The following is a 22,500-nucleotide window of genomic DNA, read 5'->3' as shown; positions in this document are numbered from 1 at the left end:
AGGTTTCTGAGTGGTGCATCAGTAAAGCATTCTTGTTTGAATCCTGAGTTTGAATCCTGACATTGTTACATCCATCCATGGGAGTCCAAGAGAGCAAGATAGCTTTTCCTGGGTGGGAGGGGCTTACAACACTGTCAATCACAGCAACACTAGCCATCTGTGAGCTCATGGATGAGTAAGAAAGCAGATAGCGCTTCTTGAGCAAGACCCTTAACGCTTAATTGAGAGTTAATTTTTATAATGAGGTCATTGGATAAAGGTGTCTGAAAATGTCATAAATGTAAAATAATATGTAAGCCTTATCAGTTTAGTTTAAAATCATAAATTATGTTAATGGTAATTGGCAGGCCCTTATCTCATTTATATAACTGAGCAATTGAGGTGTTAAGGGCCTTGCTCAAGGGCCCAGGTGGGGTAGATTGGTAGTGCTGGGATATGAACTCACAACCTTCTAATCAGTCAAAAGCTTCTAATCAGAAAAAGTTCAGCTTTTTATTGTTAATGGCTTTCTCGTGCACACATACAGCACACGTCTGATCAGAATGAAACTAGTACAAATACAATATCAGACCCAAGTAAAAATATGGAATGCTGTAAACAAATGGCGCATTATAACTGACACACACATGACTTGGAGATTATTTATCTCACTACAGTAATGAAATGTAAGATAAAAGCTATTGAATATTTGAATAAGGTGACTAATGCTAACTCATATGACCTGCTAGAGTGAAAGTGTTTTTGAGGAGTGAAGTGGCAGCTGTTAGCATGGGAAACGGTGGGGATTTCTGGAAAAAACATTACATTCAACCAAAATGAAAATATAAAGCAGGGTAAGGTCTGCTGATTGTAATGATGTAATGCCATTTCCCAATGTTTTATTGTCACGAGGAGAATTGGAGTAGTTGTAAACTGTTAAAAAAGGATCTATTGTTGGTTGTAGTGTTTCTACATTTTGCTGTTCTTAATTTTAGTTTGTTTTATAGTCTTTGCTGTAGAACGTTCATCAGGCTTACCAGAAATTCATCAGAAAACATATTTAAAGCCTACGCTTGGCCTTTTAAATAAGAATTCTATAATATCTGTGTAAAAAATAAAACTATATAATGACACGATTGATTGATGAGTTTTCAGCGTTTTTGGCAGCCAGAAACGATTACAAATTGTCTGGGTCCGAGATTTTAATTTAACCCTGATATATTTTCAATAAATACTACCGTATTACTGCAAGTTAGTGCATGAGTTTATGCCTGCGAGCACATGTGTGTGTGTGTAGGGGTGGAGGGGTGGCATAGCTGCTGTTTATTAGGTATTTTCCAAGAATGAATGTTGACACTCACAATTAGGGGGAAAAAAACAGGCAGGAGGAACATTTCCCAGTGAAAATAATCGACACTGTTGTTGAGTCAGTGACCATTGGTGTGCAGGCTTGTCAATAGGGGGAAAGTGTGTGTGTGGGGGGTGTCATCGTACTGTATTTGGTACAGATCTGAGACTAATACTGATCTGTCAGTCCTCTTAATCAAATTCCTTCCGGAGTAAGAACGAAAGCTTTGAGGATGGATTTTTTAATTCTTACACTTGCACAAAATTCAGGGGTTTTGTATACCAAGCAATTGATAATAAAAAATCTATTTCATGTACAGTATATTGGTTGAAACACAGTCATTATCTCAAACAGAAACAGCTGTGTAGGAGCTTCAAATTAAGTGAGGTACAGCTAAAGTCTGCTACTAAGGTGAGGTTGTGAAAAACAGTTTTACGTCTTGCCATACATCGTGGCTCGACTGATCACATTAACTAGACACAAGGTAGTTGCACTGCATCAGCAATGTTTCTCCCAGCCAAAGATTTCAAAGCAGTTTTGTGTTTCATGATGTGCTCTTCAATCTATTTAGAAAAGCACTAAGGTAATGTTGAGGACTGTAGACGCAGTGATTGGCCAAGAAATCATACTTCTCTTCACCACTGGCAGATATCCAGCAGTGCCATCAGCAAAGAACTGGTGGAAACCAGTGGGGACCAGGTATATCTATTAACTGTTTGGAGAAGTCTGGTGAGAAGTGGTCTTCATGAAAGAAATGCAGGGAAATGCTACTGGAGTGCAGAAAAAAAATGAAAGCAGGATTTTTGAGTCAAAATCTGAAATATTTGGCTGTAGCAGGAGGCAGGTTGTGTGCCGAAGGGTTGTTTATCCGTCATGCACTACCATCAGACAGGCGTGTGATTGACCACAAATTTATTCTAAAGCAAGACAACAACCATAAACATATAGCCAGTGTTATTTAAAAAAATATTCAGTGTAGAGAACAAGAAGGAAGTGAGAGAAGTGATGGTTTGGCCTTCGTGATCCCCGATCAGAGTCCTGATCTCAACGTCATCGAGTCTGTCTGAGATTATATGAAGCGGGAGAAGGATTTGAGGCAGCCAAGATCCACAGAAGATCTGCAGTTATTTCTCCAAGATATTTGAAGCAACCAACCTGCGGAGTTCCTTCAAGTGTACCTACAAGAATTGATGCTGTTTTGCAGGCTAAATATAGATTAGACTTGCTTTGAAGGTTTGCTTTTCTCAGCTGATTTGGAACATTTGTTGAATCATCCTTGATATTTGCAAACCAGTAAGTGCACTTCTCAAAACAATGTGTACAAACAGCACAACACATTGGATTTCGTGCAAAAGCCTGAACTTTTCTCAAAATCCTCAGTTCATCTCGTGTGTCAATGAACATCTCATTCGCATCAGAATGAAAAGTCCCTTTGTCATTTTTCACAAACAAAATCGTCAAAATGGTCGGTCACGTTATCAGCATGACGTTGCACCATTTCCGAATTTCCTGATATAAACCACGGTTTTGGGTTACAACGATTGAAAATGCGCAAAGTTGAATTTCTCCTGTGCAGCATCTCTGAACATCAGCAGCGCAAATGTATTTATTTGATTGCATATTTGATTTATATTGATTGCAAAGGTTCACAAGATTCACCTTTGACCTGTTTTAGAGAACTAGTCGATCACTGGTTGATCTGATGCCGTAAACTCGCCTCCATTAATGAAATTCTGCACAATTCATCAATTCAAGTCACATTTACCAACAAAAAATTAGACAGATGACAGATGATGGCAACCGGTTTAACTGTTTTGCGTTCAATGACTTATGCAATAACCTGATTAAGTTAATGCACTAAAACATTCGCAATTTGATCGAAGCGACGAGAAATGTTTTTATGACGTGCACAGTCGACTAAATGACGTGGAGGTTGGAGGTTGAGATTTTAATTTCTGATCTGAGAAACTGCTCCAAAGCAACTGAGAAAAAACTGTAACACGCCTATTTTTCTAAAGCGTTCTTATTTCAAGTGCATAAAACAATTGTACAGCCCTGTATAAGTAACTGTGTATAATAAATACATATATAATATAAAACATTCTAGTGTAACATCTGTTATAGCTTTTGAGACATTTTTTTTTGGGGGGGGGGTGTTAACTAATGAAATGAAATGATGTGGGGATTGTTTTTAAAACAGTCATACAAACAAATAATTAGTTATACATTATTCGAAGAAATGGTGGGTGGAATTTGTCATATTATATAAAATCCCGTCAACAGGGGGTGAACATTTTTTACGTCAAATTTGAGTCATAGACAAGAGTCCCGATTAGCATACTAGCCTACTACAGAGTACGTACACGTATAAAGCAGCGGTTCGCACTACGCCTACTGCTTAGTACGCAAGGGTGCAGAATTTGGTCGGAGTTGAAAATAAGTCAGAAGAAAAAAATTCCTCCGCCGTGGTCTACGATGGGATGTAAGGTAGAGACATAGTTCGACTTGTCACTCGGTCGAAAAACGTATTCAAACGCAAAGCAGTCGCTGTTTTACTTTGTTTTAATATTTACTTTTGTAACTATATCTTATTTGGTAATGAATACGCCACGATACTTGACACGGTGTAGTCCCAGTTGTGAACTTTGCGCGGATGGATACGGCTCCTTTGCGACGTTGTGCGGCGAGGGGAGGGGGTGGCGCGAGCGAACGCGAGACGTTCAGAAGAGTTCCCTCAGAGGCGCAGTGTGTACGGGGAAGGGAAAGAGAGAAAAGTTATCCAAAAATCTCGCCTTTAATGGATTTACCCGCGCGAAACAGACACAGTGAGAACGAGCGAGTCAGGTTTATTTAACGTTTAGGCGCCATTTGTTAGTTTTTCTTCCTTTTTTTTCCCCCGAAAGCGATTTGAGAGTTTTTTTTGGAGTCGTGAGGTAAAAAAGCTCGCGCTCGCGACGCTTATGAGGATTCCACACAGAAAAAGATGGGCCGATTTCCCGGTGTATCTTCGGGCAAAATCATTTTATTCGTCGTTTCCTGCGTTCATCTTTCATACGGTAGGTGTTTTTTTTTTATTGTATGTTTTATCGTTGCACGTGTGGGGACGCGGGAAGGGTTTCTGTTCAGCTGTGTTGGGTTAAAGACATCGGGTGAAGAGGTGAGCATCATCGTCATCTGTCTGCACGAGCGCACGGCGCGCGTGCCTGCGGCCGGTCGTACAGTCATTTGCATATCGCCATATAAAGTCATGAAGTAATGCATGCTTTTAAAAAGGATATAAAAATTACTTTAAATGCTGACAACTTATAACGCAAACCGTGTATATATATGTGGTGTATACACACACACACACACACACACACACACACACACACACACACACGCACGCATACTTAGGTGTGTGTGTGTGTGTGTGTGTGTGTGTGTATATATATATATATATATAGACAGACAGACAGCTAGATAATTATATTTATATAAATAAAACTATAAGCTATATACGTTTATATATATATATATACTATATTCATTAAACTATATAAAATAATTATAAAACTTGATATAGACACACGTTTGTCTGTTTGTCTGTCTGTCTGTCTGTCTGTCTGTCTGTCTACCTACCTACCTGTCTACCTGTCTACATGCACACACAGACACGTGTGTGTGTGTGTGTGTGTGTGTGTGTGTGTGTGTGTGTGTGTGTGTGTGAAAAATGCACATATAGTCTACTTGCCATATGCTGTTGAATTAAAAATGTAATGAGTTATTTAATATATTAATCACTTTTATGCACATTTTTAGGTTTGAATCTCTTTCCCCATCATTCTCAAATGCTAATCCTTATCTACTTAAAACTGAGAAATGTTCTCTTCTTCAGACATTTCTATATTAAACTGCTGTAATAAAGCTGAATATTTCACTGTGGTTTTGTTTGTCCCCCATATATGATTCATTTTTTTAATAAACCACTACCCAGATGTTGGTGGTCTGCATGCAGTAAGCATGGTTGCTGCTCTTTTCTTTGTCTTTCTAATCATGCCTATTTTGAGAAAATGACGACAGCTTGTATCCGAGTAACTGAGATAATTTTCGAGGTTGGTATTCAAAGTTAAACTCCACCCTGAAACAATAGTTATGATTAATGTTTTAGTGCTCATTTCTTGCCTAATGTTGCATTTTCTTGCTTTTGTTTCTGTGAGAACAAACTTATACTGTCGGGGGAAGTAAGAAAAAAAAAAAACATATCGAAAAATGCACTGCAACTAGACAAAAAAAACGAGATTTGACGTTGCCAGTTCGAAATCTAGGGCGAGTGTTGATGCTGTTGGAAGCTGACAGGGTTTCATTATACAGAAGAAGAGAACTGAACAGACTAAAGCGTCACCGCATCGTTGTTTTTAGACGTAGATGAAGTGAAAGTGGATCGGGATTGTGGGCAATGCAGGAAAATGTTAATCGACAAAATTTGTTGCATGAGTAAGTGGTTTAGACTTCTGCTATATATTAGCGAGATGCATTGTAAAAATGTTTTGCTTGTGTGAAAACACAGTCCGATCCCATTCGTTCGACCAGATCCCCAGCAATTCGGTGCAAGAAATATCAGGATCCCGGTGTGCAAAGCTGATTTAGACGTGTCTCAGAAGACTGAGACAAAGGTGTGGTTCTAATGGAGGTTTGAGGGAATACTTACGCAACCAAAAAATATCTGCTTCTGTGTTAATCCAGCTCGGTTTCGCATGAATAAAAAAAAACATTTTCAGCTTTGTTCGACAAATGATTAGACACGTTGTGGGTAAACATCTATGCAATGCTCTGTATGGATATTAAACGTTGACGATTTTGTATTGTGACGTTTCGGTTTATTTTAGCAGTGTTGTCCGCTACAGTGTTTACGTTGCTTGTGTTTAGCTACAGAATAAAAAAAAAAAAAACGTGCATCAATGCATCTTGTGTGGTATCAGAATATTGAATACCGATGTGGAGGCTTAGTGGTTAAGATGTTGGACTTCTGGTCACAAGGTTGTTAGTTATGGATCAATGCTCTTAACACTCAACTGCTCACTTGTATGAATGAGATAATTGTATGTTGCCCCAGATAAAGACGTCTGCCAAATGCCATCATTGCAAATGAAAAGGAATTTGAAATGATAAGTAAATTGTGATAAAATTATTTTAGTTTATGATGTTTAGCGGCAAAAACGGGGTCAAATAAGACGTAAAAATATCCACCATGAACATGGAACAGGAGGGAAAAACATCTGCGACTGAGACAAAAATAAACTTTCAAGTGTTGCTCCGGGAAAAGTTTATAAAGCATAGCGTAATGTCATTTATCGTTGTCACTGATGTGTTATTACATGAAACAGAACATTTTTGCAGTTTGTACAAGACGTACGAATTCTTCGAAAAGTCTGATTTGGAAACTTTTTTTTTTAAACACAATGTGTTTAGAAATATAATGTAAACCTTGCATTTGTAATAAATGTAACAAGTAATTAACTGCTACATCATCCAAATTTTATCTCTTTTGGTTGTTGAGGTAACGAAGGAGTCAATGAAATTAAAATGGCCCACAGTGATTGTTAAAAGTCAACGTGTGATTGTGTGTGTGTGTGTTATGTAAATACTCCTGACTCGACAAATGTAAAACCGAATAGAGATAAAATTATTTACATATTCAACTGGCAAAAGGTTGATTTGTTTGTGTAATTGTGTATAAAAGCAGACGCATTAGTAACTGTTTCAGAGTTCAGAGGCGGCGTTTAAAAAAAAAAAAAAAAAAGCCTCCATTTCCTCTGCAGGCTTTTTCTTTTTTCATGTGTAGAGTTTCCACTCCCCTGCTGGTTGCTTTTGTGTTTTTCATGTCTTCTCTGAGGACACGGACGGCGTCCCATGGCGCTCACGTTCATGGACGGTCTATACTACAGGCGTTTCTGTTGTTGTAGTGTTTATTATCGGATGTTGTGCGTGTGTGATTTTTGCGATTATTAGTTTTCAAACTGTATGGTGTTAGGAAGGCCAGGCGATGCAGATGCAGCTGGAATGCTGCTGTTGGTGTTTCACATTCCTCACACACGCACACACACACACACACACACATGCACACACATACACACACTTGCTCTCCCTCTCTCTCAGTACTGAACCCTACCCATTGTACCCTGCACACTCTGTTGCTTCTTGCTGCACAGTATTAGATTTCCTCCCCAGAGGTAAAACTCAAAGCCATGTTTTTTTTTTTTTTCCCCTCTCTTTTCTTTCTCTTCTTTATCTCGGCCTCTCTGTTTGCCGGCACACGACATCGCCCGGCGTGGGCCTCCGCTCGCTTGTGTGTATACGTGTGTATATTTACTTGTGTGTGCGTGTGTGTGTGTGTGTGCGCTGCGAAAAAGTCGCTCCTTTGTCCCTACTTTGGAAAAACGCAGATCTGCGGGGTGTGAAATGCGATTTCTCCCACTGCGCCAAACACAACAGGACGATTATGGAGCACCGACCTACGAGCCCGAACATCCAGGAATATCCGAGACCCCTTCCTGAACTCATCGTATTCTCTGTTTAAAAAACCTTACGAACGATACGATGATGAACATTAAGAGTCTGATTGAATCACTGACTTTTTTAAAAAACTTTAATGCCAGTATTTAGTCAACATCCAACTGCCCAAAATGGCACATCCGATATGGAAAAGGAAATTCATCAGACACAAAATGTTGGAATTGGATTTGTAAAAGGAACGTCTTTCTACTATATCTGTTTTTTTTGGGGTTGTTTTGAGTTTATTTATCCTAACAATCTAAGTGTTTTTTTTTTTGTGTGTGTGAACTGTAATATGCTTCAGTAAACACATTTTAAAGCTTAGTAGTGTTTCTAAAGAAAAAATGTCCGGAAAAGATAAAGTAGTATTGCATCGTCTCGAAAAAGTAAAAAAAAAAAAAAAAAAAGTATATAATTTTCTACTTTAGGTTTAAGGTTTAATGAAAAAATTCAACCACAATGTGTTATTTGTGTAATCCACCTGTCTGTAATCATATACGTTAATACATCCGGTGTAAATCCAACATCTAAATGTCATATGATTTTTTTTAACTATATCGAATTGCCAGGAAATCACGTCTTCACAGAGTGGATCGGAATGAAGGAAAGTGTGTCGCTGTAAATACAAAAAAATTACACTGTATTGATAAGATTGAGTAGTGTATAGACATGTATATATTTACAGACATGGTGTTGCTTGTTAGATTGTAGTGTTTGGCTTTGCCACATGGTTTTGTGGTTTTAGTAAGAATCACCTTGTGTGATTAAATGTTTGTCATTATACACCGAGTGCTTTATTTATTTATTTATTAAACGTGGCAGACACGCAAGAGACTCATGACTGTCGAGTGGAAGTGATACTTCAGAGGTCATGAAACCAGAATGCACAAATATAAGTGAGTGGGCGCTTTTAACGACCGTGTAAATATTACTATTTGCCTAAATAAAGCGTTTGTAGGTGACATGAGCCTTCAGACGTCACATAAAAAGAAAGGAGGAGTCCTGGGTTAAAAAAAACAGAGTGGCGTAGTAGGAGAGGGAGAGAGAAGGAAAGCAAGCTGTTGCTATGATAAAGAGGTTGAGCCGCTGAGTTTCAACTGTGTTTTCCTTACTAGAGATCCTTTTAAATTTATTGTGTTTTGATGTGGTTTTTATTCAAATGAGTCAGAATCTTAAACCAGTAAATAAGCATGTAATAACCTAGCTTCTAGCCTTGCTTTCCTGTGTTTATTCGTCTGTTATGTCGTTACTGGTTTTGTAAGAAGCAACTGAGTTTCTTCAACAATCTACAACCTAGCATTCACCTAGGATCACACTGGAACCTGCTAGAACACTAGCACAAGCATCTGGAAGCCCATAGCAACCATATAGAAACATCCTAGCGACCAACTGGAATGGGATAGCTACCACCAAACAATATCCTAGCAAACAACTTGGTTTGCAGTACAGCGACCTAACAGCACCCTAGCAGTTAACCGGAACATAATAGCTACCATCTAACGCCACCCTAGCAACCAACTGGAATATAATAGCTACCTTCTTACAGCATCCTAGCAACCAACTAGTATATAATAGCTACATTCTAACAGGATTCTAGCAAACAATCGAAGTGTAATAGTTACCACCTAACAGAATCCTAGCAACCAACTGAAATATATTAGCTACCACTTTACAGCAAATTTGTAATCAGCTAGGCTAGTGGTTTGTTCTTTGTTCCAAATTGTTTGATGATGGATGCTTTTTTTTCCCTTAAGAATAGTCCAGAATCTCAGGATAAAAAACGATATATTATGTAGTTTATTTCTTAAAGAAACTAGTAGTTTTGGGTCATGGCACCATGAAATAGATATAAAAGACACTGTTATAGATAGCCATGGCTTGCCTTCATTGTTGTAAAATATCACAGTTTGCAATGAAGACAAATGCAAGAGTGGGGAAAAATAGGGGGTAAAATCTAGTAACTAAGTTCATAGTTTTGCTGTTTACTTAATTGTACCTTTTTTGCCTTCAGTATTAAACCTTGCTGAACCACAATGTTCTCTGCAGAACTTTGCTCTCATTCCCTTCCTTTCAGTTTCTCAAACACAACAAGCTCCGTCTCAGGAAACGGGTAGGCTAATTAGGTGGTTATTTGGATCAGGAGTGATTAGCTGGAAAACAAAAAACAAAACAGAAATATGTAGGCCAAGGTGGTTCTTTTGGGAAACATTACTCGATTAATCTGGTTCAGTTTGTTCCCAGACATATATACGTGAAATGTTATTTTATGAGACAGTTGATATTTTGATAGGAGGCTTAGCTAAAGCGAGATGCGTGGTCTGTTTTTTATTCCTTGAAGAGATTGAGAACCGCTTGTGCCTTGTGGTCATTTGAGTTGCTAGGAGGTGGAAAAAAAGGCTCATTGTGTGGGTGAAAAAAACACTGCCCTTTTCCAAAATGGTGAAATTGTCGTCTGGAAATTGAGGCTAAGTGCTACCAGGCTCTAGGAGAGAGAGAGAGAGAGAGAAAGAGAGCGAGAGAGATGTTTGGGCTTGTTAAAATCCGGAGATTAAGCCGAGGGGGCTTGAGTTAGGATAGCAAATTAACACAGAATTAAAATACTTTGCAGTCCTGCTTCAGCGCCGTGTGCGTGTATGTGTGTGTGTGTATGTGTGTGAAATCTTTTCACAACTACAGATATTCATTTATACAGAAAGTCAGTCTAGACATGGTGAGGATTATGGAGTTGTATCATGTTCCGTGTTTGATCCTTAAGTCCCAGTCCACACAGACTCGAATTCCAACACAAAACACAACATTTGTTTGGTTTATATCCGTTTGTGATTCTAGAAAAGTTTTTTTCTCACGTTTTTATACGTTGATGCTGATTAGTTTGCCATTTGTATGTTAATGAGGCCAAGTAACTTCAGATTGTAGGTTATGTAGATTATGTAGATTATGTAGGTGTTGGAGTAAGTTGGTGTGCGCTAAAAAAAATGTATATGTTGGATTATATTGGTGTGTGTTGAAACATGTTTGAGTATGTTGGTGTTGAAGTATGTCAGTGCTTGATGGTGAGTGTTGAAGCATGTCAGTGTGTGTTTGTGTATATTACTGTTGGATTATGTTAGTGTGTGTTGGTGTAGCAGTATGTGTGTGTTGGAACATGTTACTGTTGGAGTATGTCAGTTTTTGATGGTAAAGATTTGATGTATGTTTACTGTTAAATGCATGTTGGTGTCTGTTGGAGTATGTTGGTGTTGGAGTATATCGGTGTGTTTTTGAGTATGTTAAAGTTGGTGTCTGTTGGAGTATGTTGGAGTTTGTTGGTGTTGGAATATGTCGGTGTGTTTTTGAGTATGTTAGTGTTGGTGTCTGTTGGAGTATGTTGGTGTTGTAGTATGTTGGTGTTGGAGTTTGTTGGTGTGTTTTTGAGTATGTTGGTGTGTTTTTGAGTATGTTGGTGTTGTAGTATGTTGGTGTTGGAGTATGTTGGTGTCTGTTGGAGTATGTTGGAGTTGGAGTATGTTGGAGTTGGAGTTTGTTGGAGTTGGAGTTTGTTGGTGTGTTTTTGAGTATGTTGGTGTGTTTTTGAGTATGTTGGTGTTGTAGTATGTTGGTGTTGGAGTTTGTTGGTGTTGGAGTATGTTGGTGTCTGTTGGAGTATGTTGGAGTTGGAGTATGTTGGAGTTGGAGTTTGTTGGAGTTGGAGTTTGTTGGTGTGTTTTTGAGTATGTTAGTGTTGTAGCACTAATTGTTGTAGCAGGTGTATGTTGAAGCATATCGGTTGTGAAACATGTCAGTTTTAGTGCATGTGTGTGTTAGAACATGTTTGTGTTGGTGTATGTGTGTGTGTTGGAACATGTTTGTGTTGGTGTATGTGGATTTTGTCTGTGTTAAATGGTGTGTGCTGAAGCATGTTGGTGTATACGCATGTTGGAACATGTTTGTGATGGAGTAGGTTAGTGTGTTGGTGTTGGAGTATGATGTGTTTTGGAGTGTGTTAGTGTATGTTGTAGCATGTTGGTTTTGGAGCATGTCAGTGTTGGCGTGTTGGAGTATGTTTGTGTTGGAGTAGGCTTGTGTGTGTTGGGGAATGTTGGTTTTGGATTGTGTGTTTTGGAACATGTTGGTGTTGAAAAGTGTAAGCAGGTGTTAGTGTGAATTGTAAATTGGAGGTCTGTATTGGTGTTTATGTATTAGAATGTATCAGTAATTGTTATCTGTATGGAATTGTGTATATAAATTGTGTGTGTGTCTGTATGTGTGTGTGTTGCTGTTTGTTTCTTTGGATTAGCATACAATGTTGATGTGTGTTAGAGTACATTTGTGTATGTGTGTGATGATGATGATTGCGTGCAAGTTGAGTAAAAAGCACATTCTTTGACTTATGAGCGAAACCATCACAGGAATTCACTTCGGCTTGGGACTTAAAGCTAATTGGCGAAGCTTCTCCTTCTTATTCTAAAGAAATGTGACCTGTCGTTAACCTTCTCACACCGTTTTTTGCTGTTTCTGGCGTGAGTTTATCACGCTCAAGCTGGCCCGTATGTTGTGCTGTCAAGTTGTGTCAAAGGATGTTATGTATTACAGTTTCCTAATGCAGTTGTTAAACGCAGGAAGAAAGCTGTACTAGAGCTACTTCAGGAAATGGAGTGACTTCCTGTTCCAGCATGAACAACTTCCTCTCTCCGGTTTAGCGTGGATTTGGGCCAGATCCTCTTTTCACTCTGCAATAGTGTGCGTTTGCTTGTGTAATTGCGCACAGCCCTCCCCCCTTCAGACGCCACTACTGTGCCTGCGGTCAGACAGACCAGACAGACAGACAGACAGACAGACAGGCGAGAGCAAGAACGAAAGCGAGGAACAGAGAGAGACAGACAGAGGACCCGTATACAAGATGAGTGAATAAAGCTACGAAAATCGGTCGCTTTTGTCTCTGAAGTTATAGCACTAAATTTATTCATTAGCCTTTCAGCAGGTTGAGCTCATGGTTCTGTGCTGGACTTTCAAGTTTTTTCCACTCTAAACTTAACACACTGTTATGCTACACAATCCAGAGGTGTTACAACCTCGATACAATTGTGTGCATTCGACATTGTTGTAAGAACCACATATGATGAGGCTGGTGGTCAGGAGTGTACATGCTTTTACATATGGTGTAACAGTGAATGAAGGAGTTTTGTGTACGTGTAGTTTTTTGTGTGTGTACAGAAAGAAAAAAACGAATAATCGTCTTAGAGATTAATAGGTGTAGAGAGAGAGAGAGAGAGAGAGAGAGAGAGAGAGAGAGAGGAGGGGGGTATGATAGGCAGATATAGTGAGAGAGAGTGTCATGCACAGAGAGAAAGGTGGAGAGAGGCAGACAACAAGAGAGGGAGACATGCAGATATGCAGAAGGAGATAGAGCTAGCTAGACAGACAGAAAGAAAGAGAGAGAGAGCCCAAGAGAGACAAACAAACAGAAGGAGATGGAGATAGACAGACATACAGAAAGAGAGAGATACAGAAAGAGAGACAGAGATAAAGAATAAATGTGACCTCAAATGAACTTAAATAAACATGGCCATTACTCACTGTTTACTTGAGTATAGAAAGAGAGAGAGAGTAACACACACACACACACACACACACACACACACACACACACACACACACACACACACACACACACACACACACACACACACACTTTATTTCTCCAGGGCATTGTGGGTATTTCATGATCATATGAAGATGAGGCAGTGGTTTTAGCATGACGGCAGGACTGGCAGCTGTGTCCCAGCTGGGATCTGTGTGTGTGTGTGTGTGTGTGTGTGTGTGTGTGTGTGTGTGTGTGTGTGTGTGTGTGTGTGTGTGTGTGTGTGTGTGTGTGTGTGTGTGTGTGTGTGTGTGTGTGTGTGTGTGTGTGTGTGTGTGTGTGTGTGTGTGTGTTTGAAATCCAGGGAGTTTGCACTGTAGTGTTAAATTTGCCTCATTGCCAAAGACCTTTAATTCAAAACACATTGTCTTACTGTGTTTGTATTTATTTATTTTTTTTGTTATCCACCACTAGTTTTATCTCTAAATCTGATTAAATTTAATTTCCAAATACACCAACATTGAAAATGTCCCTCTTTGCACGTCAGGTTTGTGGGTTAACGTGTTAAAGTCTCACTCTGTGGCACTAAAACACTTTTTTTCTCAGTTCACCATTTTGTCCGTTCACTCCATCCGGAACTTTCACGATGTATTAAATCTTCGCCCACTTCGCGATCATGATCACGTCACGTCATGTGTCTCAGAGAATGTTTCCTGTTGAAACGTATGAACACGTCAGTTTCCTTTTCTAACCCTATAAACCACACACACAGAGACTGGAAACACGTGAAACCACATCTCGTGTTTTTAAAACAGTTATTTCCCTGAAAATATTTTTCCCATGTTTATAACCAAAATAAATCTCAGTTTCTTAAAGATGAGCGTGTTCACAAAAGCCGACTCCATTCACGTTGGGGTTTTATTCTGACAAATATATTATACCACGTTAGCATTTTAATGACTGAAAGACTGGATATTCGGTTCTACTGAGTACAATGCTAATTGAAGATTAATGAGCCATTAGCAATGAGTAATTAAAAAAAGTACAATTAAATAATAAATAAACTGTAGATCTTTTAAACTTTAAATTATACTATAATTATTACCAGAAATTAAGGTCAATTTTTATGTATTAGAAAAATATATTATGTTTTTGAAATATGTTTTTGAGAATTTAATTTTTAATGTATAATTTTGTTTGTGTTTTTGTAAACAATATTTTCCCTCTTTTTATATGTTGAGTAAATAACAACAAAATATTTAATGTGAAATATATATATATATATATAATTTTTTGTTTTGTTTTAAACATTGACTCATACTAGCGAAGGCCAGCAGTCCATGTGTCTCAGATCTTCTTTTCTTCGAGCAGTGATTTCATTTCCAGCAGAAAATGTCATTTTTGATTTTGTTTGTTTTTATATTTTTTTTTAAAGAAAAGTTGTACTCCATAAATGTGAGATCAAAAAGTGATTTTATTTATTTTTATTTTTATTATTATAATTTTTTTTTACAAATAAAATCTCTGCATAGCAAAGCCTTTTCTTTCTTTCTTTCCTTTCCTTTTCTTTTATTTCTATCAAGGACAGCTGTTGAGCTGTTTTTAGTGATGGTGCAGAGCATACACCCAAGATGACGACACACACACACACACACACACACACACACACACACACACACACACACACATATGAATGAGGTAAAACAGTTTTCTGGATGATTTAGGGACACATATGTGTTTTTTTCCCCCACATCTGGACACATTATTGCTAACCTGAATCTTAGAGATTCCCACCCTCAAAGAGAGAGAGAGAGAGAGAGAGAGAGAGAGAGAGAGGAAGATGGATGGAGGAGGGGAGTAAATGAGAAACACAGATGCCGTAAAGTAAATAAATACCTGGAGAAATTGGAACGAGCGACTTAAAGAAAAGAAAATTCTGATTTCTATTTTTTTTTTTTTGACTGCTGAGAAAATGAACAACGTAAATGACAGATGTAAAATTAGGCGTCTTATTAAAGAGCTGTCCATTTTTTATTACTCGTTCCCCCCCCCCCCTCCTTTTATTTCTTACACACTACACTTCATTTTTGTTTTCCTTTTCCCTTTCTTTTTCTGCTGTTCTTCATTCTTTTTCTTTCACTCTCGTTTTGCTCGGTTTCCCCTTTGTTTATTTTTTCCCCTCCGATTTTTTCTTTTTCCTGACCCTCTTATTCTTTCTTTCTTTCTTTCTTTCTTTCTTTCTTTCTTTCTTTCTTTCTTTCTTTCTTTCTTTCTTTCTTTCTTTCTTTCTTTCTTTCTTTCTTTCTCTTTAGTGTCTTTTCTTCTTTGCCTATAGTTTCATTTTTACAAAGGTTTCTCGCTGGTTTTGTCACCCGCGTGTTAATGACGTCCCTCAAACCCCCACCTTCACAGATACTGGTTTATTCACAAGACATGTGAATGTGAGAGTAAAGGTTTTGCCATTTTTATTAATGAATGTTAAAACAGAGTGGGCGTGGCTTTTGGGATTGTTTTGCTGTAACATCGGTTCAAACTAATCATTTGCTCTCTATTTAGCACATCATATAAAATATCATTGTTTTATAACAGGTTGTTTTGCTGGTAGTTTTGTCCATTTCAAAAGCTGGTAATGGATCTCCAGCAAGGAAAAGACATAGTGTTTCCGGTTCTAATCCGATAGGTCGGACTCTGAGTGAGAAAAACCTCAGATTTGAGATGGAAGTGAGTAATTAGCAGCAGCCCGTCCCTGAATCCTGTGAGATCATCTCCTCTAACACAGAGTCTCCGATTGTATGGAGAGCTCGTCAAACCAGTCAGACCCTCTCTCTCTCTCTCTCTCTCTCTCTCTCTCTCTCTCTCTCTCTCTCTCTCTCTCTCTCTCTCTCTCTCTCGCTCGCTCACTCTTACTCTTCCTTTTTTTTTCTTGTTCTCCGTTCTTTCTTTCTAAATCCTCAACCTTCTTTTCTGTCTTTCATAAGACTTTCAGTCTGTTCTGAATTATCCTTGCATTCTCCCCACCCCTTTGAGACTTTTGCTTTTTCTTTCTCCCTCCCTATTTCTCTCTCTCTCTTTCTCTCTCTCTCTTTCTCTCTCTCTCTCTCTCTCTCTCTCTCTCTCTCTCTCTCTCTCTCTCTCTCTCTCTCTCTTTCTGTTCTTGAGTGGTCTTGACTCGTGCTCTTCACGTCTTGAGCACCCTACTTTCTCTCCCTGCGTTCTTATTCTGAATCTCTTCGTGCTCTGCGTTTCTCACACGGCACAACCGGCCCTCTCCGACAGGTTTCCCACCAGAAACGCCGCCAAATACGTTACGCCCCAGCCTTTTTTGGTTTCACACCAGATTCCCTCGCAAAAGCCAGTTTGGCGACAGGACGGCGTTTCAAAAGACTTCTGACTTGTTTTTGCAAGCAAGGCTTACAGTAACCGGATTAATCATCCTCGAAAGAGAGAAAGGAAAGATGTTGAGGTGACAATAAAATTTCTGGTTTGATTCGAGTTTTATTTACGCTTATGAGAATTGTGTGTGTGTTTTTGCCTATTGAGCAAAAACCTGCGCACAGTCCCGAAACTTTCAAAGCTTTGAATCTTGAAAGAGTTTTCTCAGAAGAATACTTTCCTTGCACTTTACTCCCTCATCAAAGGTTTATTACTTGCTGAACTGAAAGAAACAGAAAGGACAAAAAAGGTTGTTGAATTTACCACCATTATTATTATTATTATTATTATTATTATTATTATCACTACACTTTCTTTGAGGTCTCTCAAACCCATTGTCAAACCCTGGCTGAGTGCCCAGCATGAACGTATTGTCTACGAGCTCAAACACGAGCCGATTGTATTTTTATTTGATATTTTTTTTTCGGTCAAAGTGCAGGAAGTGAGTATTAGCACTGAGCGCGCTTCCTGTGTGGAGATGTAACATGTCTCAGAGTGTCTGCACTGCTGTGAAATCATATGACCTGCCCGATCTGATGTCTGAGGGGGAAGTGGGAACTTAGGACGCATCAGCCAGAATGGTGGAAAATCTTTCAAAGAGAATATTTATACGAATATCTCACTTGGTGTAGTTTAGTTGCGGATTTGAAAAGGCAGGTCTTCTAAAAATGTTTTTGAAAAATGTGCACAAAAACAAACCGCCGACCCTGAACATGCCTACTCGTCTTGCTGTGCAGTGACGCACAAGTCTCCAGAGAAAGATCTCCTGCACTGAAGATAAGAGAAAATGAGAGAGACTGTTAAAAAGAAAGAAAATTTAATTTGCTTATTTGTATGGATTATACCACAGAATGTGCAAACCTGATTTGTCAGAAGGTGTGCATTGTTTTCATATAAAAGCACAGCTTGGAAAGTAGTTGTAGCTAAAACATGACCTAGATGTTTATATAATGCTCTCTCTCCATACGTTCCTACTGTAAAAGCTGTTTTATATTATTTTATTTATTTTAACATTTATTTAACGTGTACAGAAGGAGTCTCCAGTGTCAACCTGCAGATACACATTCAGCATGATACAAAAGCTAAAATTCCTCCTTCGCTTTCCACCATTCGCGAATTTTGGACATTACAAGACCATTAGGAATAAAAGTTCTTTTTTTAACGTTAGCTTCAAACGCAAATCATTAAGATAGTCTTACCTGCGTATATATAAGCTGAAATAAATAAATTAATAAATGGTTATTAGTTGAAATTTCTTGCAGTTGTTTGGCATTTTGTACCAAAATACCAAAGAAATTATTTTAAAATTATAAAAAAAAAAATTCTAATCTAAAATACAATTATTTTAATTATTTTAATTTTAGACAATTTATTTATAACAATTTTAATTTGACTTAAAAAAAAGACTTTTTTGTTTTTATTATGAGTGAGTGAGTGGAATGTTCCTTCATTCTCTTGTGGTGTTTTGCAGGCCTGCAGTGCGTGGATCTCGTGAACCCATGTGTGAACAATGCGAGCTGTGTCACCTTTACCAACGGAACGGGATACTGCAAGTAAGAGAACCACTCAGCTTCCTCTCGACACTGCTGACATTTTCTCTAACCACCTGAGAACTTACGGCTCACACACCTTCACACACAGACATGCACACACACCTAGAGTTCTTTTGAACTTTCTTCAGCATTCCTGAACAAATCTGGGAACTCCTGAAGACACCAAAACAATCCTGAACACACCAAAGCAGTCCTGATCACTGCTGAACAAATCTGAGCTCACAGGAGCACGCTTACTCACACCTGAGCACTCTTACTCACACCTGAGCACTCTTACTCACACCTGAGCACTCTTACTCACACCTGAGCACTTTTACTCACACCTGATCACTCTTACTCACACCTGAGCACTCTTACTCACACCTGAGCACTCTTACTTACACCGGAGCACTCTTACTCACACCGGAGCACTCTTACTCACACCTCACACCTGAGCACTCTGAGCACTCTTACTCACACCTGAGCAAACATGAACGCTTCTGACCACACATAATCATGCATTAATAAATGGATAGATAGACAAAGAGATGATTGATTGGATGAAGTGGCTGCAGTAAAGTCGATATCTTATGAACAGTTAGACAGTCATATGGAAAATGGGTAAATAGATGTAAAGATGGATGGATGGAAAGATAGGTGGGCAGACAGGTAAATGGATTGATGGATGAGGTGGATGGACAGATCAAAGGAATGGGTATATAATTAAGGAAGTAGATGTGCAGACTAATGTGTGGATAGATGATGGTGGACAGACAAAGAAATGGATAGAATGATAGTTGGATAGATGGATGGTTGGATGGATAAATGGATAGAGAGAGAAAAAAAATCGAGAAACCCAGCCAGGATGGAAAGTAGAGAAGTGTGTGTGTGTGTGTGTGTGTGTGTGTGTGTGTGTGTGTGTGTGTGTGTGTGTGTGTGTGTGTGTGTGTGTGTGTGTGTGAGTTTATTTGGTCCTGGTCCTGTTTTTTATATTTCTCTGGTCTTGACTATTAGTTCTCTATGTAAATAATATATTTATTAAATAATGTTTTATTTTTTTCCATCTAAGAAGGCAAATGTTCAGTATTTGCTTAACATGTTTTTTTTTGTCAAGCACATTCTCACGATCAGCCTTAGTGATTTGTATGCAGGCAAAAAAAACATGCAAATTGCATAAAATACATTAAAATGGCGTTAGGTGTTTGAGCAGGAAGTTTTGAATGTCAAAGTTCTTAAGTTCTTAAGTTTCGAGAGTTCATGCGACGCCTCACTGGTTTGAGATATTTCTGATGTCTCCATGTGTAATTGTGCCTAAACTTTAAAGCGGCCTGACACGCCTAGGTTCATCCGCCAGGTCACACCCTCCGCAACATGACCTATCGGGTTGCCTTAACCCCCCCAAAAAAAACAAAAACAAAAAAAAACAAAACAGGTCTGTTCACTGCTGAGGTTCGTTTACAAACTTAACCATACTGAGGTTTCGTCATTAATTCAATCGCAATATTGTTTAGTACATGGTGCATGCAAGAAAAAGCTGTCCAAGCAAATTAACGCTGGATAATCGTATGATAGGTAGATTCAATCGGTCATGTGTGAGCGCCAAAGCAGGCTGAGAATTGTTTAAGATTTCTTTCCTGTGATCCAGTTCATCTCAGAGCAGTTCAAAACGATTTCGGTGATGTGCCCACGGTTTGCTCTCTTAATAAATCTTACAGAAATCGAATGTACGCTTCGACTTATCGTCTTGTTGTATGGTGAAGTCGTTTCCAATGAGCCGCAGTCCAGACGGAATTGCGTGGTGTTGACGTATGGAATGGGAGCCATGTTGGTTCAGGATTCCTTTTACTTACTCTGGAATAAGTCTCCAACCTTCCCTGTTCCAAACAACCACAAACCGTTAAGCTCCGACCTCCATGTTTGACTGAGAACATCATCTCTCCGGTTCTCTGTCTCACACAAATTCTTCTCCTAAAGCCAGAAATGTGACACATTTGACTCCCCTATTAAAAGAATTGTTATTGCAAAGAAGCTAAAGGAAGCTAAAGGAAGCTAAAGGAACATGTGTTTAAAAAAAAAAAAAAAAAAAAAAGCCATATATATATATATATAATGAGAGAGTGAAATTGTGAATATGTAGATGTTTAGATATGTAGATTGATCTTGCGTGTCTTGCAATGTTCTGCACACAGTGTAGTGAGGTTTTGTTCGCACACACAGTTATAAACGAGATGAATTTTCAATCTTTTTCAATTTTTTTTCTTTTCTTTTTCTATTATTTTTAAAGAACTGAACATTGTTCTCCCAATCAAGTGAAGCAGTAGGTTAGTGTGCAGCTCAAGTGCTACATCAGGAAAACCGGTGCAAGGAACAACACTGTACATCCTCCAGCTATTTTATTAAAGACAGAATGTTCGCTAACACACACGACTGTTTTTCTCAACTCCAGCAATGTGTGCAGCAACATCACCTGCTGGAGAATGTTCTATAATTGTTTGTATGTTTAGGTTTAGGGAAATCAGATTAAACATGCAAGTCATCTTTCATGATAATTAGTGTGTGTGTGTGTGTGTGTGTGTGTGTGTGTGTGTGTGTGTGTGTGTGTCTGTGATTGTTGTTTAGATTACCCTCAGTGGGTTTTTTTTTTGTTTGCATGACAACTCTGAGGTTCACAGTTTCTATTGTCTATTTATTTATTATTTCACACTCTTTATCTACCTATTAATGTTTCGTTTTTATCGATCTCTTGATCTATGGATCTATCCATTTCTTTATCTCTGTCTAGCCATCTCTTCATCCTTCCTACTGTCCCTCTGTTTATCCATTCATCCCTTGTTCTTACTGTTTTCTTGGCTGCAAATTGTCAAGCACATGTTATTTTAAAGAAAAATAAGACATTGCGCATGCTCATGCCCTTATTGCTTGAACTATTTAGATTTGAAAAATTGCATTCAGGTTTTAACGTTGAGAAGTTGTTCCACCTCGTCGTCCATCTACTCATGCTTCATCGTCCTCCTGTTCTTCAGCTTCTGTAATGCTCGAAAAGTTATTCTTAAAATGTGTGTAGCAACATTATCACATTTTATCACATTTGTCGTCAGTCTTCCCATGAGGAAGTGTGTGTGTGTGTGTGTGTGGGTGTGGGTGTGGGTGTGGGTGTGGGGAGGCAGATCTACACAGATCTAGGCTATCAAATCAATGTTGTGGCTCCTCCTCCTTCTATGTAGCTATAGAGAGAGAGAGAGAGAGAGAGAGAGAGAGAGAGAGAGAGAGAGACAGACAGAGACAGAGAGTTGGAGGGAGAGAAAGAGAGATGCAGTGTTCAGCTCAATGTCACTGGTTTACTGGTAAATAAACCCAGGCCTCGTTCCTGGATTAGAGTACATGACATTCGAGTCATGTAGAGTACAGGACATGCCATTCTGTGATTTCAGTAAAAACATTTTTATGCCAGCCTGTGGTCTATTCAGTGGGAACCGCGTGGCATAGGAACACCAACATACAAACAACCACAACAAAAAAAACTTTCTTTTTTTCTTTGTAATGATAATCGACTGAAGGCATAATTGACTGGAGGCGGCCATTCGATATTTGACGACACTCCTACAGTTAGATTTTGATTTGATATTAATTACTGAATTGATGTTATCGGTCATCATGATTTTTTTTGTAAAAGGTAACATTGTGATTATCTTACACACATTTCTGTTATAACAGTGAGTGTACCGTACTGTACCACCACTGTGTAATTCCTGATCTGACGTTTTCATCTTGCTTAAAAAGCTGATATTTATATACTTCCTGTAAAGCTCACTGTCACTTCCTGTAGAGTGGTGGAGAGCAGCGACAGCATTTATAGAGGCCTTTAGATGTAAAATTTAAAATTCAGCAATTAGTGGAAACTCCAAAGCTAAGGTGAAATTCACAATAGGAGTGTGGGCTTTGTGGAGTGTGTGTTTGTGCGTGTTCTTACTGGAACAAATGAACACATAGATGTCTCTGTTTTTTTTTTTTTTTCTTCTTCTTCTTTGTGTAGGTGAGCTGACACCCGAGTACAACAGCCTATCTTTTTCTTTTCTTTCTTTGCTGCGAGTTAGAGTTTAGGACAGGAAGAGGTG

At 38.6% G+C, this 22,500-nt stretch overlaps 1 protein-coding gene across 4 annotated transcripts in view; it reads left to right on the top strand.

Moving 5' to 3' along the window:
* The first annotated feature begins 4,012 nt into the window (after positions 1 to 4,012).
* The window catches only part of notch2 (notch receptor 2), a 52,919-nt gene continuing 34,431 nt past the window's right edge, over positions 4,013 to 22,500 (top strand). For all 4 annotated transcript variants that reach the window (XM_083554846.1, XM_083554845.1, XM_083554844.1 and 1 more), the window contains exons 1-2: positions 4,013 to 4,383; positions 18,325 to 18,406. In XM_083554846.1, coding sequence (XP_083410972.1) covers positions 4,311 to 4,383; positions 18,325 to 18,406 — 155 coding nt within the window. In that variant the 5' untranslated portion in view covers positions 4,013 to 4,310. The remainder of the gene's footprint in view (positions 4,384 to 18,324; positions 18,407 to 22,500) is intronic.

This window comes from Silurus aristotelis, assembly GCF_946808225.1.
Source record: "Silurus aristotelis genome assembly, chromosome: 11".
Classification (NCBI taxonomy): Eukaryota; Metazoa; Chordata; class Actinopteri; order Siluriformes; family Siluridae; genus Silurus; species Silurus aristotelis.
The sequence above is the reverse complement of the archived record's forward strand: the minus strand, read 5'-3'. Positions and strand labels throughout refer to the sequence as shown.